Raw genomic sequence first — 17576 nt, 5'->3', positions numbered from 1 at the left:
CAAAGGCTGAGTATTGGGACAACATTTTCATGTCAAAATGTATTGAGAACCAAAGGCGTTTTGAAGCAGTTGAGTACCAAGGTACCTCTGTAGTTGCATCATAATATCCTTAGGTGACCTAGCAGATAATATTGAAAGATAGTTTCCAGTTTTCCCCAAGGTTGCCATTTAACATGGTACTCAATGTCATGGCATTGGGTCTGCCATGGGCAATGTAGAATAACTCCACTTCTTCCATGCAACAGTTCTTCAGTTACTGTATATACTCGAGTATAAGCCTAGTTTTTCAGCCCACTTTTTGGGCTGAAAAAAGCCGCCTCGGCTTATACTCGAGTCAGTGAAAAATTTGCCCGAAATGGAGGAGAAAAAGGGCGGGGCCATGCCGCTGGGTGACACTCGTGAATGGCCCAGTGCCCCTGTGAGTTTCCCCTCCCTCTGTGTCAGTTTGCCACGCAGCGCGCACCGCACCATCCCCCCTCCTCACGTTCTAATGTAATGCAGGGCTGTCTTACGATTCCCCTTCCTCCCCCTCCTGCCGCTCTGCAACGATGTCCCACCTCCTCCTTGTTATGGCAAGCAGCCACATAGCGATGTCCCACCTCCTCTGGTACAGTGATCCAATGATAGGAATCACTGTGCCGTGTGTCATAGGAGGCGGGACATCGCTCCCGTGGCTGCACGGGACATCATCATCACAGCGGGACATCAGCATCATGAGGTGAGTGAAGTATTTCATTGAATACACCGCTAGTTACTGTTTTCTTTGAAATAAATATTCAAAAACATTATTGGTATCTATTTTTATTTTTGAAATTTACCGGTAGCTGCTGCATTTCCCACCCTAGGCTTATACTCGAGTCAATAACTTTTCCAGTTTTTTGTGGTAAAATTAGGTGCCTCGGCTTATATTCGGGTCGGCCTATACTCGAGTATATACGGTATTTAAACACTTCTTTTGTATGTTGTCTCATTTATTTCTTCTGCACCCATGTTTTTTCAGCTAAGGAATTGGTTTCCAGATTCCTCCACATCTTCATTGTCTTCCTCTAGACTTCCAATTTGTTCTCGTCCTTTTTGAATTATGATGCCTAACATAAACACAATATTGCAAGCGATAGGGTAAAGTGCAGACATGAAATGCTCCACTTTGCTCCCGGTTTGGAATCGGGAGCGTGTGCGTGCTTGCTTCGTGCGTGCACAGCGCTTCTGCACATGCGCAAAACCTGCGCATGCAAAGAGCACCCATTATGACATCTGGGCCGGTGAGCCGAGCCCCCCCCTCTGCCACTACTGTTTCGCCCGAACCAGGCGAACCAGAAGAATAAATGGGTTAATAATACCCCATAATCTAGATTCTGTATCCTCTGTTAAGAAAACCCAAACAGCATTTGCCTTTTTAACAGCTTAATCACACTGCTGGCTCATGTCTAACTTAACAGTTAATAAAACACCTGGATGTACAGTATATCTAAAACTGGTCCTTTTTTAATTGAAGTTGGGGGAAAAATACTGTATTGTATCTAGTTAGCACAACTTGGAAATGTGAAAAGGAATGTTTTTGAAGTATTAATGTTTCAAAATGTATAATTTACTTTTTTAAAAAGCAATAAATGGAATAGACAATGAACTATACATCAACATATTGATGTATTTCATAACATCAAAGCCAATAGATTATTTTATTGGTTGATCAACTCTTGCTTTGTCTATAAAAACAATAGCTGGGTGTTTGAGGGTTTTGTTTATTGAAGGGTCTACTTCCCTTAGAAGATAAATGAATCTGCTATATATTTGGTGCTGTAATCAATAATGTTAACATATTGGAACAGGAATGCGTAAGACTTGACGTTTTATTACAGAAAAACTGAACGCATGATGTTGTAAAATTCTCTCACAAAGATAGCCTTGAAAAGGGTATTAGGATTGCATATGAATACAGTTTGAACATCACAAGATGAATGTATTATAATTCATATGTAAACATATTTCCATTAATTTCATAGCTCATGGTCTAAGGAGAAAAAATATTCTCTTTACAGATACTCCACTTAGAAAATTGCTTCAGAAGTATAGTTAACAAGCAATTTCTTCAGTTGCTAATGTGTTATGTTTACAGTTTCCTGTTGTGGCAGTTGATCATTCTTTTAATTTTTTTCTCCCCCTCAGGTTCCTGTACAGTGGTCAGATATGGTAACTTTAAAAGCCAGAATGATCAATTATGGCTTACCGCGTTATCATTGGCTGACCCACGCTTGGAATTTCTTCCAGAGGGAGGTCAGTGTTCAAGCAGTCAATAATCATGTCTGTGAACTATAAACTGCATTTTTATGTTGTCAAATTAAATGAGATCGATGTGATTTTTTTCTTCTTCTCATGTGTCCTATTACAGCTGTAAATGTGATGGACAGTAATGCATAACCAATTCCAATAAATTAATCAATATAATGAATAATCTCCCACCTCTTGTCCACGTGAGGGATAGGAAACTGTCATATAGTTAAGCTAAGATAAACAACAGGAGAAACAACAGTTACTGATTTTGCCTTGATTTTGAGTATGTCTGAAGCTGGGCAAAAATTATAACCAGAATCAGTATGTGGCATGAATCAACTTACCAGGCTGTCATGGATCATTCAACAATCCATGGTTAAAATTGTGATTTTGTTCTACGTATGAGCTGAGCAGTGGTGGGATTCACTTACCTTCCCTACCAGTTTGCAAATGTGAGCGTGAGCGTGTAACTGATGATGGACAGTACTAATTTGTACATTAATGGAAACAAAGGCACAGAAGAATATTGACAGGCTGAATCATTATATAGAAAATACATGGAAGTATGCATAAAAAAGCCATCGATTCCAGATACTTCTACACAGATCAGACACAGTTTAAATGTCAATTATTTTCTTGAAATCTCTGCATTTAAAAATTTCTTGGCTGTGAATTGGTAAGTTTGTTTTAGAAACAGCTAAATAGGAAAACAAATGCAACTAATGAATTGCATTCTTCAAAAGCTCTGCATCTATTAAGGAAAAAAACAGAGCTATGATTTGTCTTTTTTGATGCAGGGGGTTGGTGGGGCGGGGGAAGAGGCTTGGAAAAAACCCTGGTTTATTTTTTCCTGGGGACGGGGGAAGATCTTATTCTCTTTGCACTCTGGTGTCCTGCTTTAAGAATTGCAGCCTTAATGAGTGTTGGGATTCTAAGTGCTGAAATTGTTACAGAGAGAGCACTTGTGGTGAGAAACTGTTATGGGTGCTAATTACAGACAGCTTTTTTTCTGTTTCATTGGGCAAATGAGAAGATTATGACCCTTATTATTACACCAATCGCAGGAGAAAATGTGCAGTGATTTTAAAGAAAATTTTAAGAAAAATAATCATTCCTTGGTGGCTTAGTTTAAAATTATCTTTTTGGAGAAACTCTCTGGTGTAACCATAATGTTGGTGCATCCTCTAAATGATTCTGATTATTGTTAAGCCTGTTATTGCTATGTCGTAAACTTTTTAAACTTTTAATATCTGTATGCTGCCTGTTGAATTGAAGGGTTGAACTGATTTGGCAGGTTGAACTGAATTGGCAGATACATTTTATAATGAAATAAAGGCTAACTACAGACATGCCAAAAACACTTACATGGACACACATGAGAATTGATAGGAGAGAGAGATGCTATTACTAACCGAGGGCCAGAAGTACAGAAGACAGGTATATGCCACCGCTGTACTGAATAAAAATCTGAACAAGATTTCTTCCAAGTCATCTGGTCTATGCAGAGATATGCCATGTGTTTATCCAAATTCCCAATTGCCCTGTAACCAATGTTTTCCAAGCTACCTAAAAAATAATCTTAAACAAATCCCCGTGATTTTTGATGCTTTTTACAAGTTCCTAGCATTTACTTCCAGGTTCTGGCAAAAAATACCCTTTAAATAAAATGGATTTGCTTAATGACCACCTCATTTGCTTATCGACCAGAGGTGGTATTCAGCCGGTTTGGACTGGTTCACCCGAACCGATAGTGGAAATTGTAGGTCGGCCTGCCCACCCGCCCCACTCTAGGCCGTCCTATTTAGGCATCTTTTTGAGACCGGGTGCATGCATAGAAGGCATGCACATGAGCAAAGTGCATACGCAGAAGGCCGGGTGCATGTGTCAAAGGGGTGCGTGTACCCACGTACCTGTGGTAACAATATGTGAAACCCACCATTGTTAACAACCACTACATTCACAGGAAAAAAGGTCAAAATTCTGTGCAATCATGAGGTGATCCACTAAATGACTGTAATGACTTAATACCATAACTCCTGACTTAATTATGTTCATAAGTCAAGGACTACTTGTATATATGTTTCCATTTTAAAGGTGTGTTTATAGTAGCATTCCCATTTCAATATGCTGGCCTTATTAAATGTAGCTATCTTTCTCTGAACTTCTACATATAAAAATTTTGGATTAACCCTTTTTTAGAGTCATCTGGACAAGAAATTTGAAGGCTGGCATTTCTCATATAATTTGCTTGTTGTACAGTCTGAAGGATTTTAATCTGAGATTTAGTCTGTGCTAGCAAACACAGTTTTAGGTGCCTTTGAGATTCCATAAAAATGTTATTATTCAGAAACCCAGGAATGGGCAATTTTGGTTTCCCATAGATTTCCCATCCCAGCTTCTGCTCTCCCAAAGTACCTGTCTCAAAACAAAATAAATATTTGTTTTATAATTTATTTATATTTATCCTGCCTTTATTGTTTTTTTATGGTGTACATATCTCATACTTCTTTCTTCTCCAGTTTTCCCCATAACAACAATCCTGTGAATTGGATTACGCCTAGAGAGAATGACTGGTTTACAGTCACAGAACTGGCTTTCATGCCTAAGACAGAATTAGAACTCAGTTGCCTGGTTTCTAGCCTGATGCCTTAACCACTAGACTAAACTACACTCTCATTTTTTATTTTTTATTCATTATTTTTAATTTATTTTACATTAGAAAAGCAGTAGGATCTTTACTCCTTCAGCCAGTTGTTACATATCATTTAGAAATCTAGATCCTGTCATGAGGATTAGAAACTTTTTCTGAGAAAATGAAAAAGTTTAAATTGTCAGAAAAACAGAATTACTTTGATCCAGTCTTAATGGCACAGAAGTCAGAGTTTATTAATAGATTTTTTTCTCCTATAAACTTCTGTAAATTATGCCCATATTCCATTAACATTCTCTTGCCACATATGCAAATCTAACTTTTGAAACAGACATACTTGTGAAATGCATTCCAGGCCCAAAGCAATTTTTAGGTAGCTTAATTAGAAAAGCTGACTTACAGTTTTAGAAATAAAACTAATTTGGTGTATTTCCCATTTTAACATTATGCTAACTATAGCTGACCATTTACTGTTTAGCTTTTGAAAGTATTTGGAACTTACATGCTTTCTACTTTAGTGAGTACCTGTCTTTTTATTTCACTAAAGGCACATAATTTTATTTGGGGAACATTTATTTTAAAGTGAGGATACATTAATTTCCTAATAGGAATGCCTGTGTTTTTGATTTTCCATTTTAAAGCAGTGGCTTTGCTTACCAAGATGAGTCACAAAGGAAAACAAAGACCTTGAAGTTTGGACGATAATGTTCACATTTGTATTTTGAGAGGAATTTAATTTAGGCTCTCTTGAGGTTTACAAAACATCTATCTTCAGACACATAAGTGCTTTAGGTAGTTCAGTCAAATGGAAGGATAAGATGATGTTTGGCCTGGGCAAGATTCCAAGCTGTTTTTCCTTATAGCACTGAAGAGGCCTTGTTTTCTTCTAGAGTATTGATATTCAAAACAAGGCTTCCTTTAGAGAAGTTGCAAGCTTGAATGCAACTCAGAATTCTTCACTGCATTCTGTGGTCCTTATGCATCATACAATGCTTCTTTTGCAGTTTAAATGCTGTGGAGTGGTGTATTTCACGGATTGGCTGGAAATGACAGAGATGGATTGGCCTCCTGATTCCTGCTGTGTGAGGGAATTCCCAGGCTGTTCTAAACAGGCACACCATGAAGATCTTAGTGACCTTTACCAGGAGGTAATATTTTAAACAAAAACCTGCTTCTAAATCTGGGAACTGGGTATTTTATTTGCTACAGCTGCTTTCTACCGACAGTATACGCACATCATTCTAAAGTCTTCAGCTGCATGCGGACATTGATAGCGGAATTTGGACTTTATTTTTTACTAGACAATGCATATCCTATTGCGTCATCATTTCAGAGTATTTCTTTAGCTAAACCAAGGAACAGAACGGGCGGGCATAAAAGCAGCAGGAGTAGGAATGATTTCATACTTCTTGGAAGCTTCCCCATTGAGTTTCTTTGTGGGAATCTGGCAGGGGGTATCACAAATTTTCCCTTCACAGATAAGTGGCTGCTGGTGGGAGGGGAGGGAGTAAGAGATTGTGAGATTGATTGGGAAATTGTCATAGAATGTTTAAAATAGCAATAGACTTATATGCCGCTTCACAGTGCTTTTTACAGCCTTCGCTAAGCGGATTACAGAGTCAACCTATTGCCCCCAGGAATTTGTGTCCTCATTTTACCCACCTCGAAAGGATGGAAGGCTGGGTGAACCTGGAGCCTGGTGGGATTTGAACTGCAAAATTGTAGGCAGTCAGCAGAAATAGCCTGCAGTGCTGCACTCTAACCACTGCTTCACTGCGCCAAAATGAATGTCATATGACAGCAACAGTAGCACTGAAACAACCAGTAGCACTGAAACATCCACAGCATCCCCAAATTTCATTCCCACAGGTCCTAGATTTTGAATGCATTCTGGAAATTGAGCCATTTGAGGTACCTTGGTTTAAAAATTATCTCCCTGTGATGCCCTGTTTCACACAGTTGAAGGTCATGCTAATGAGAATTTTTAGTACTAGTATTAGTATTAGAAGTAGTAGTAGCAGGGTGGGATTCTATCAGTTCCGACCAGTTCGGGTGAACAGAAAGTTCTGACAATCAGTTGGACCTGTCCACCCATCCCTGCTCTATCCTGTCCTTTATATCCTGCTTTCTAGCTCATCTCAATCCCACGACACAGCTGATTTTCCCCCTCCCAACTGTTTTATTTACTGTTGCTGACTTGCAAGGGAAGCAGCTGAGCTTTAAATGCTCCATTTTCAGCACTGCGCACACAAAGCATATATGCACACAAAACACATGCTCACCAAACCAGTTGTTAAATCAGCAGCCACCCACCAGTAGTAGTGTGTGTGTGTGTGTGTATATAAAACAGGGATGAGCATCCACAAGAAGTGGGGAACTTGCAGTCCACAGCACTCCTTTGGGGATATTCAGAACCAGCTGTCTCCCCCACCCCGAAAAGGTAGGAAAACGATTGAGTTTGGGAGGGTTTAAAAGGGTCAATTTAGCTTTAACCCCTTCTAGAGAAAGGGCCATAAAAGTGGTTTCTTCTTACTTTGGTGATGTCAAAGTATGTTTCTAACATGCCTCTTGTGAACTTCAGGAGCCAAACAATTAAAAGTCCAATCCTGGGCCATCTTCTATAAGGAAGTGAGTTCTTTTTTTCTACTGGAATTTCTCTTAAACCATGACACAATTCTTGATTTTGTTCTGATCCAGGAAGACCAAAAACCACAAGTCTTATTTCCATGTAGCAATATTTAGATGCAAACTCTTTATGAACTTGGAGATAATATTGCCACCATGGCCCACAGCTATCAATAGCCTTACTCTTGGTGAATTTGAACATTCAAATCAGATGCTTCATGGGCAAATCATACAGAGCTGGTTTTCTTCTGAAATAGAAATCCCTCTTCTAAAGACAAATTTGGCATGACTCTCTATATATTTTTTTCATTCCCCTCTTCCAGCAGGAAATTATTGAATGTTTTTATTGGTGTCACTGTTAAGCCAGCCAAAAATAAAAATTCTTTATCAAGGAATTTAAAACATTAAGATATATTTAAATTTCAATGCAATACCTTAATGAAAGGGAAGTTTGGAAACCAAATGGCCTAACTTTTCTTCCTACCCATCTCTTTGGTCATTCTCTTTCAGAAACCTTTAAAAAATGGCTAGCATTACAGTTACAAGTAGTTCTCAACTTATGATCACAACTGAGCCCAAAATGTCTCCATTTTACGACCTTTCTTGTCACAGTTATTAGACTAGAACAGAACAGAATAGAATAGAATTCTTTATTGGCCAATAAATGGTTGGACATATAAGGAATTTGTCTTTGGTCCCTATGCTCTCAGTGTACATAAAAGAAAAGACAATTGTTATGTTAGTAATACAGTTGTTAATTGAATTAGGCTTCCACATTGAATTTGCTTGTCAGAAGTTTGCAAAATGACCCTGGGACACTGCAACTATCATAAATATGAGGCCAGTTGTCTAGCATCTGAATTTTGATCAGGTAAACCATAGGGATGCTGCAATTGTCATAGGTGTTATAAGTCACTTTTTTCAATGCCACTTTGAATAGTCATTAAACAAAAGGTTATAAATCAAGGATTACCTGTATACATTATGATAAGATTATGAACTAAAGATGTTGACTAATTGCTTCAACAAATTAAACTTCTGCTCATTTTATGCTCTTTCTTCATATTTCAATCATCTAAAGAACTGAACTACAGGATTTTGTCTGAGGTTGAAGATGAATGAAAACCTTATAATTTGACAGCTGTTATAGGAGACACAATAAGTGATTTTATTCTCACTTGCCACAAGCTTTGAGGATTTCTAAAAACCCAAAGGGAGGAAAAAATGTGAGAGATGTAGTCACTTTTGATTTCCACCATTAGAAAACTGGAACCTTTTAATTCAATTCCATGCAATTTTCTTTTTGCTCCTTTTCTGCCTTTAAGATAAACTGTTCTAAACGTTTCAGGTTTTTCTTAAATATCTAGACCAGCACTTGAAATTTAGTCTACTTTTAGAAATCTGTAGAAAACTTGCTGATCAATATTATTGGCCTTAGTTGAAAATAAATGTGAATGCTTTAAAAGGTTTGTGGTGAAGAGTTAAACTGAGAGTTAATCAAAGTAAAAAAAAAATTGCAAATGACTTGAACATTTAAAATGCATACAATGTTTACTAAAATTACCCCAAAGCAGCCTTCTGCTAACATATCTGATTACTTACATCTATTTTTATTTAAGAGTTATATCCATTCCCATTTCCAGGATAGCAGAATGTTGCTGAAATCTAATAAAAAGTTACTTTCAAAAATCCAGAATTAGCATGGGATTTTTCTCTAATATTGAAAGGTCACAAGAGCATGTGCAAGTGTTCTGACCCAGCTCCCCAAACATGGATGTGAACTGCAAAGATTCCTTTATTAGGAATGCTGACAGTCCTGGCAAAAAATTTATTCGCAGGCTAACAAATCCATCCATCTGGAAGATGAATAGTTATCTGCCATACCTATTCATCTCCTCCCCCTGCCTTTTATCCCCAGAGTTAGGGTGGGGCCTTGATAGCAGCAGTGGCTCTTCCTTCCCCAGGATTGGCCCACGGCTTTCCACTGCTCTCCTCTTCTCTGCCTTCTGCGCAGCTGCACGTCAGGCACTGGACCCAGCTATTCCCCCTCTTCTTCATCAACCACCTCCAGACCTGGGGGCTGTTGACTCTCTTTTTGAGGGCTGACGGACAGTCCAGGCTCCGCCTCTGTCTCTCTCTCTCTGACAGCTCCATTCCCTCTTCCCCTTCGGCGCTCGGAGCTCGCAGGTTGCCCTGATGCTGACCCTGACTCCCACACCTCTTCCTCGTCCTCTGAGTTGGCTGCTGGAGGGGCCGACAGCTGACAGGCCATAATAGCAAGGCAAAGGCAAATCTAAGTGAACAGAATGTTTCTTGGACAAAACATAAAAATTGAGAAGATTTTCTCATCTCTGTGGGTAGATCTAGAGAAAGTCAGTTGGAAAATGATATAGATAGTCCTTAGTTAACGACTGCTTGTTGAATGACTGAAGTTATAACAACAAGGAGACTTATCACCGATTCTCACTGTTGAAGCCATCACAACATCCCCAGAGTTACACAATTGTGATTTGTGAGCCGGGCACCTGGCTCAAAATTATGACAGTCACAGTATTTGGCAATCACTTGATCACCATTTGCAATCTTTGCCAGCTTCCAACAAACAAGTCAATAGGGAAGTTGCAAATGATGATGATGTCATGCTTATCAAATGCATAGGATTCACTTAAGAAACGCAACTGGAATTGCCAGATTGCTGTCGTAAGTTGACATCACATTACATCACATTTTACAACAGCACCATTTAGTAACACAGTTGCTGGTCTCAATTACTGTCCTTAAGTGAGCAGTACCCGTATTAGCATAGAAATGGAAAGTCCTTTCACATTCCAGAATCCCAAACTGAATATAGATTTTCCAGAAAAGCCCTTGGAATTGAAGTGGAAAATGGAGCAACATTTCCTCACAAATATTAGAATGACCATGTTGCCCTAAGGCCATAGACCCTTAATTGTTACAGCATTCATACAATCTACAGATGTGGGCTGCCTGTATGTATTCTTCCTTGGGGCCTGTCCTTCCTTCTATGATGTGTCTTTCTTGTTTCATATCTTCACAAAATCTTTTGTGCAGCCACATTGGCAGCTTCACTCCTGGATCATCACTGAGATTGCTTGCGATTGTTCAGTACCTGCTTTTTTTAGAACTTCTTTTCATACATATTCCTTTTCTCATAAATGTCTCACTACAACTTGCTATTGCTTTACATTTATTAAAATTGGCACAGATTCTGGGGCAACTAAAAACCTCCTTTGCTTTAATTTTATATTTCCTTATTCCTTATGTCTGAACTATCATGACTCCATGGACAATGTTCCTCCAGGCCTTCCTGTCCTCTACTGTCCTCTGGAGTCCATTTAAGCTCATGCCTACTGCTTTGGTGACTCCATCCAGCCACCTCATTCTCTCTCGTCCCGTTCTTCTTTTACCCTCAATCTTTCCCAGCATTAGGCTCTTCTCCTCTGAGTCCTTCCTTCTCATTAGGTGGCCAAAGTATTTGAGTTTCATCTTCAGGACCTGGCCTTCTAAAGGGTTGATCTCCTATAGGACTGACCAGTTTGATCACCTTGCAGTCCAAGGGACTCGCAAGAGTCTTCTCCAGCACCGCAGTTTAAAGACCTCAATTCTTTGGTGCTCAGCCTGTAACCCTCATCCTTTGCCTTACAGCTCCTCAAAAGATTGTTTAAATATTTTACATTTTTTCAAAGATCGTTTAAATATTTTACATTTTTTCTTCTTAATAATGATTTTAAAAATATTTTTATAATGATTATTTTTCAGTACCTGTAGTTTTGTTTGTTGTATGCTGCCCAGAGTTCCTTTTAGTTAGATGAACAGCTATATAAATATGGTAAACAAACCAATATCACTCCGAACAGCGAGGTGAACCAATTTTTGAGGAAGATAGGATCTGGAATCCGAAGCTGAGGGTAAGGAAGCTGAGTAAAAGAGCTAATCTTACAGTACTCCTCCCCCCTCCCCTACTCTTTGGAATGCTCGCTCTTGGGCTGGGAAAATTAGCCAGAAGAGAAGTGATGTCCGTATTTACGTTCATTGGAGAGAAAGAGACTAAGCAGACACACAATAGGGAATACACACGGAAAGGAATGCACTAGCATCAGCTGTTTGCCTAGCCAGTTTGCAGCTGCCAGTTAGGAAAAAGGAAGCCTGTAGCGTGAAACTGATTATGGTCTGGTTTATTACAGGCAACAGTACAAGCTGGCTAGAGAGTTCTAATTAAGGTCAGAGGGTTGAGCTTGTTAAATTGTAGTTAGGATTTTTTAAGGATGCGTATCAGCTCAGAAGAGATAGCTTGTTTAGGTAATCTCTCCACAGTGCAAGGGGGAAAGGGGAAAGACTCCAGGTCAGACACAGGACAATATGTAATAACTGATTGTAAGGATGAGCAAGTGAGAGAAAGAGAGAGACGGACACTGTGAAGGACAAAAATGCATCATTAGTTGCAAAGTTACTTTTTCATTTCGATTTAACTGCAAATGGTTGCTGACCGAGGCAGTCAGTAAACAAGAACTACCTGGCATTTTTACCAGTCATTGTAAAATGCAATATGTGCCCACAATCTATCATTCCAATAACTTTGGCCATAGTCCTAGAAATAAAATTTGTTAAAGCCAGTCATTCATTTGTAATACTTTTCTTTCCCTTTTTAGTTTAATTCAGTGGAGCACCATTTGAACTCACAAGGTTTCCCTTCCTAGACAGGCTAATGTGTAATATTCAGGAAAAGGTTTTTAATAAATATAAAGTAGATATCTGAATTTGATAAAACTGTTCTTTGTGTAGACTAAATTATGGCAACGTTCTGAGTCAGCTGTTCAGAATTTGAGAGTAGCTGCCCCATTTGAGATACTCAGAATTTCTGATTTCAAGCATCTCTGGACACAGTATAGATATGCTGAATTTTCTTTCTTTCTTTTTGCTCCACAGGGTTGTGACAAAAAGATGTACACATTCCTGAGAGGAACTAAGCAGTTGCAGGTGCTTCGATTTCTAGGAATCTCCATAGGGGTTACCCAAATTTTGGCTATGATCCTTACAATTACTTTAGTGTGGGCTCTGTATTATGACCGCCAGGATCCACGCTCAGACCAAATGCTGTCTTTGAGGAAGGATGCCAGTCAACACCTGTCATGTCATTCCGTGGAGTTATTAAAACCCAGCCTGACAAGGATTCTTGAGCATACCACAATGGCAAACAGCTTTAACACACACTTTGAAATGGAGGAACTATAGTGCAATCTGCTAGTCCGTGATTTCTACAATTTGAATATAGCCATCATTTTGGACCCTGGACTATTTTAAGTTATTGTGGCAAAGAGGGCATGGAGCAAAGATTCTCTTAAGGACAATTGTTTTTCTTTTCTCATAAAACCTGTTAGAGTTGTAATGCTAAAAACAATTGGTTTACAGAATAAGGACGATTCTTCATTTTTCACGAGATTGTATGCACCATGTGGAAAGTAGATCACTAGTCTCATAATATTGAGTGGAAAAAAAACAGGCAGGAATAATTTTAGGGATCTCACCTATTTAAAGTTTTCACTTCAACAATTCTGCTAGAATGAGGATGGAAGTGTTCAGTACTGAAAGCTCCACAGATGATAGACCGCCGTAGACAATCAGTGTTCAACAGTTACATCTAATTTAAGTGATTTTTTCCATTTCATTTTCAAGGAACGGAAACTGGCAAGCCACAATTATTGAACATGTTGCATTCAGATCTGCTGCCTTGCAGTTGTTAATCACAGCTGAGAAAACTCTGAACTTGGACCTTTCAGAATCTTAAAAAAAACCTCTGAAAATACGAAAATCTTATCAGTTTAATCCACACATGGAAAAATAATTCACAGTAGCACTGTGGTCATGGATGTACTGATGGGAATGCCCTTTGATACAGCAATACAATACAATAGCAGAGTTGGAAGGGACCTTGGAGATCTTCTAGTCCAACCCCCTGCAGATGGATGATTTGCCTTTGGAATGTAGCTATCAATGAAATCCAGGCATGAAATCCAGTTGCTTAGCAGTATATCACTTCCCAACACATGTGTATAAACCTTGGATTGTCCCTCTTGTTTGTGCATTACAACACCAACATCAATGGTTTTTTTTATATCTTAGTCTCATATCCTGCAAGCAAATAGTTGATTTGTCCCACAATAAAGGCCCCAAGAACAGCTTAAGGAGAATCCATGACAACTGTTATTACTAAATAATGGTGGTAATTGCCACTAAAAGATCAGGGATAGATATGTATATAATAAAGTGTGTGTATGTGAAATAGAATTGCTATTGATATGGAAATTTGGATTTTTGTAAAGAAGATAATCTTATTTTAGCATCATTTTGTTTAGTTTAAGGAAATAGGTAAATCCTTTAATTTTTAATGACTTATTAATTTTCAAATTAAATTATGTGACTGAAGAAAAAATATGTATTAATACTTCAGTGTATTTGTTATATGTGACAGGTGTGTGTGTGTTGTGTGTGTGTGTGTGTGTGTGTGTGTGTGTGTGAGAGAGAGAGAGAGAGAGAGAGAGAGAGAGAGAGAGAGAGAGAGAGAGAGAATGTTCACCTTGAGATAATTCTATCCATATGTTTATTTGCTGAAACTTAAGTTAAAAAGGCTATCTATATTGCCTCCAAAGAAAAAGTATTGTAAAAGTATTCCAACTTTTCCCCTACCCTACTTATTTTTCAGTAAGAAATTTGGAAGATGAGTTAACTTCTGAAGTCAATGAGAATAAGGCTTACTTAACTTTGCTTAGACTTTGTACTTAACGTTGTGGAAATATACTGTATATTCATGTATGATTTGGCTCATTTGAATACCACGGAAGTATCTCTTTTGCAGGAATTTTTCTATGGATCACCAGCCACATATTTTCATCAGAATTTGCATATTTGATGGTGGGGTGAGACTAGTAGATGCCTAGCAGTATATAATTTGCATGGATTTTCTTTTTTACTATTTCAGTTTTGTAATCAGGTTAGACAAAATGCTGCTTAGAGAAACCATGATTTGTTACAGTATAACCAGACAAGAGCTATATTTGTATCTTCATCTTACCCTTCTTTGTCTGACTTAAAAGAGAATCTCATAGTTTGTTGAGTTTTTCACAGTCTCCAAGAAAGAAGCTGAATTTTAAATACAGTCTACAAATTAGGATTGTAAATGACAGTTTCAACTTTAATTTCCAAATCAAGATTCTAGAGAGTATGCAAAAAACATTTTCCACTTTAATCATCATGGGAGATTGTAACTTAATAAAACTGTGATTTAATAAACCCGGAGGCTTCCTTACAATCTGAGCATGCAAAGTGGCAGAAGGGGAAAATGAAGAACCCGATATTGATCTCATGACAGTACTTATATCTGCACTTTTGATTTTGTAAGTACACAGCATGGATTAGCTGATCAATAGGCTAAACAACAGGTTATTTTGAAAAACTATGTTTTTTTCCCTTCAAGTTAAGGAATATGCATGGGAGCCAATCCATATTGGGATTCTGATGTAGGAGAGAAAAAGAGATTAAACTATTTGCTCATGCAATATTTTGATTTGAACATCTTGAGCTCAAAAAGAGGTTCAATAGATAACTTTGATAAACTACCTTTTGGCAATTAGAATGGAAAGAGTGAGGAACAATTTTGAACCACAGCAGAAATCAAAGCCTCCTATAAAGAGAGATCCTGATTCCAGTTAGGTTCCTTGTGCATAGGCCATATAAATCTGCTAATTTAATTTTAAAGGAATATCTAAGTTTGTCCTTACTTATGAATTAAAGACATCATCTTTATAGATTGGAAGAAAAAAAAGTTGCAACTATTTTTCATGTTGAATGCTGGGGGGTGCCTTAAATTCCCATGAGACAGCTTATTTGTTGAATTCTAAAAAGTGCATCTTACTGTATTTTATATGTACTATAGACTTAATTTTTTTCAACTAGTTGTATTACTGTTCTGCGTTTTATAAGCAGTCAGTTGAAATTATTGTGTCTCCTGAGGGATATAGTCTGGGTGTCAAAATTAGATATCCTCCCATTGTTCTTTGCAAGCTGAAAATAGAAAAGGACTGGGCTGAGGCAAATGTTTGGAAACTCTAGGTCTTAAGTGATTGACCATGTGCCTTATCTCTCAAGCATGATGCATTGAACTTGTTCTTTTATTCTTACACAATTCCCATCAGTAGCAGCAAAGGATGAAAGTGCCAGGGATAAATGGAAGCTTGTACTCTTGTAATTTTTAAATAGTCCCAGCTTGCTCTGGACTTCATTTTGGGCAAGGAAAACAAAGCCTAATGTGATCAGTAGTAAAGCCATTACTGTCGTATATTTTATATTGTGTTGTTCATTCATTGACTCATTAAAAGAATTGTCCTCTAATTTCCTTTTGGCTTTTAATGGGATTTAGCTGTTAGGTTTTTTCCCCCTTCTAACCAGGGATTAATTATGAACCTAGAGCTACCTGCAGCATATTTCTTGGACATTGCTTTGCTAGTCTTTAGGTAAAAGAGGTTTAATTTCTTAGTCAGTTAGCTGAGTGGATTCTGCCTTTTTGAAGTTCTTGCAGACCTCAGCCTGCCATGCTGAGATTGCTGAAATTAAAGATGACTAGTCAGGCCAACGTGCCATCTAAAGCCATTTTCACTTTGCTTATAAAGAGCAGTCAAGGAGAAAGTTGATAAGAGTTTGAAGACAACTCCAATTTGCTATCTTTCCTGTTTGGCCATATACAGTTTCATTGCCCCTACTGAAAAGTGCAAATAGGTGTAGGTGTAGATTATGCATAAGGACAATACGGGTGGGCTTCAAAAATTTCATCAACGGATTCTCTGCTCTGTTCCTGGGTGGGCGTGGCCATGGTGGGTGTGACCTAGTCGCCCTCCTGCACCACGGGGGAGGGCTTTTTCACATTCCCCAGGCTCCAGAGGCTTTGCTTGAGCCTCTGGGAGGGTGAAAACCTCCTCCCTGGGCTCCGGAGGTGTGAAATGGGTCCATTTCTGGCCTTTTGGAAGTTCAGGGAGGCCCATTTCCCCCCTCCCCTAGCCTCCGTGCAAGCCCTGCACTTACCTGTATCCAAAACGGGCCTCATTGGAGACTCTTGGGAGGGAGGAGTGGGCTGGGCCAGCCAGGGGTGGGATTTGGAGGTTCTCTGAACCAGCTATAATGTTAGCTATGGGTTCTCGTGAACCCGGGCGAACCCGTGGCAGCCCACCCCTGAGACTATACTGAGCAGAAAGTTTCCATTTGAGTATTCTTAGGTTCATAAAAATAGAACACAAGTGTGCTGTATATCCCATAGAGCTATGCAATGTTTTGGATCTGATTCTTTAAATGATGTTTTGGAGTATGTGGACATATGAATATATTTTCCTGTAACTGTTTAAAGCTTCAATGTTTTTTCCTCAGGATCATATAACGATTGTGCCCTCTCGTGCTTCAAAATATTTTTGTGTAAACTATCGGTTCCACAACAAAACCGCGGACGACAAAATCGCGGTCGACGAAAGCGCGTATGTGACGTCATCACAGCGCGATGAAAAAGATCGAAAAATGTAAAAATAAAGCTAAAACCTTCCCCTAACCCCCCCAAACCTAACCCTAAACCTAACCCTAAACCTAACCCTTAACCTAACCCTAAACCTAACCCTAAACCTAACCCTTAACCTAACGAAAAACCTAACGCTAACCCTTAACCTAACGCTAAACGTAATGCTAACGCTCTAAACCTAACCCTAACCCTTAACCTAACCATAACCCTAACCCTTAACCTAACGCTTACCTTTATGTGAATCGGCTTGCTGTAATTTAATTTTTATTTCAATTTTTCAATCTTTTTCGTCGCGTTGTGATGCTGTCACATACGCGATTTCGACGACCGCGCTTTTGTGGAATGCGGTTTTGACGGGTCACGAAACTATCAGTTATTTTGATAGCCTTGAACAGAATTTGGTCTTGATGTTTCAAAGGTATGGTACTATGTAAATATATACATATGTAAATACAC

The 17576-nt window shown here is 38.6% G+C and overlaps 1 protein-coding gene across 4 annotated transcripts in view; it reads left to right on the top strand.

Moving 5' to 3' along the window:
* Positions 1 to 14783, top strand: part of TSPAN12 (tetraspanin 12) — a 69645-nt gene extending 54862 nt beyond the window's left edge. For all 4 annotated transcript variants that reach the window (XM_032220527.1, XM_032220525.1, XM_032220526.1 and 1 more), the window contains 3 exons: positions 2167 to 2274; positions 5926 to 6069; positions 12494 to 14783. In XM_032220527.1, the coding sequence (XP_032076418.1) occupies positions 2167 to 2274; positions 5926 to 6069; positions 12494 to 12799 (558 nt within the window). In that variant the 3' untranslated portion in view covers positions 12800 to 14783. The remainder of the gene's footprint in view (positions 1 to 2166; positions 2275 to 5925; positions 6070 to 12493) is intronic.
* Positions 14784 to 17576: the final 2793 nt, after the last annotated feature.

Source organism: Thamnophis elegans, chromosome 7 (genome assembly GCF_009769535.1).
Source record: "Thamnophis elegans isolate rThaEle1 chromosome 7, rThaEle1.pri, whole genome shotgun sequence".
Lineage (NCBI taxonomy): Eukaryota > Metazoa > Chordata > Lepidosauria > Squamata > Colubridae > Thamnophis > Thamnophis elegans.
This window is presented reverse-complemented; position numbering and strand designations above follow the sequence as displayed.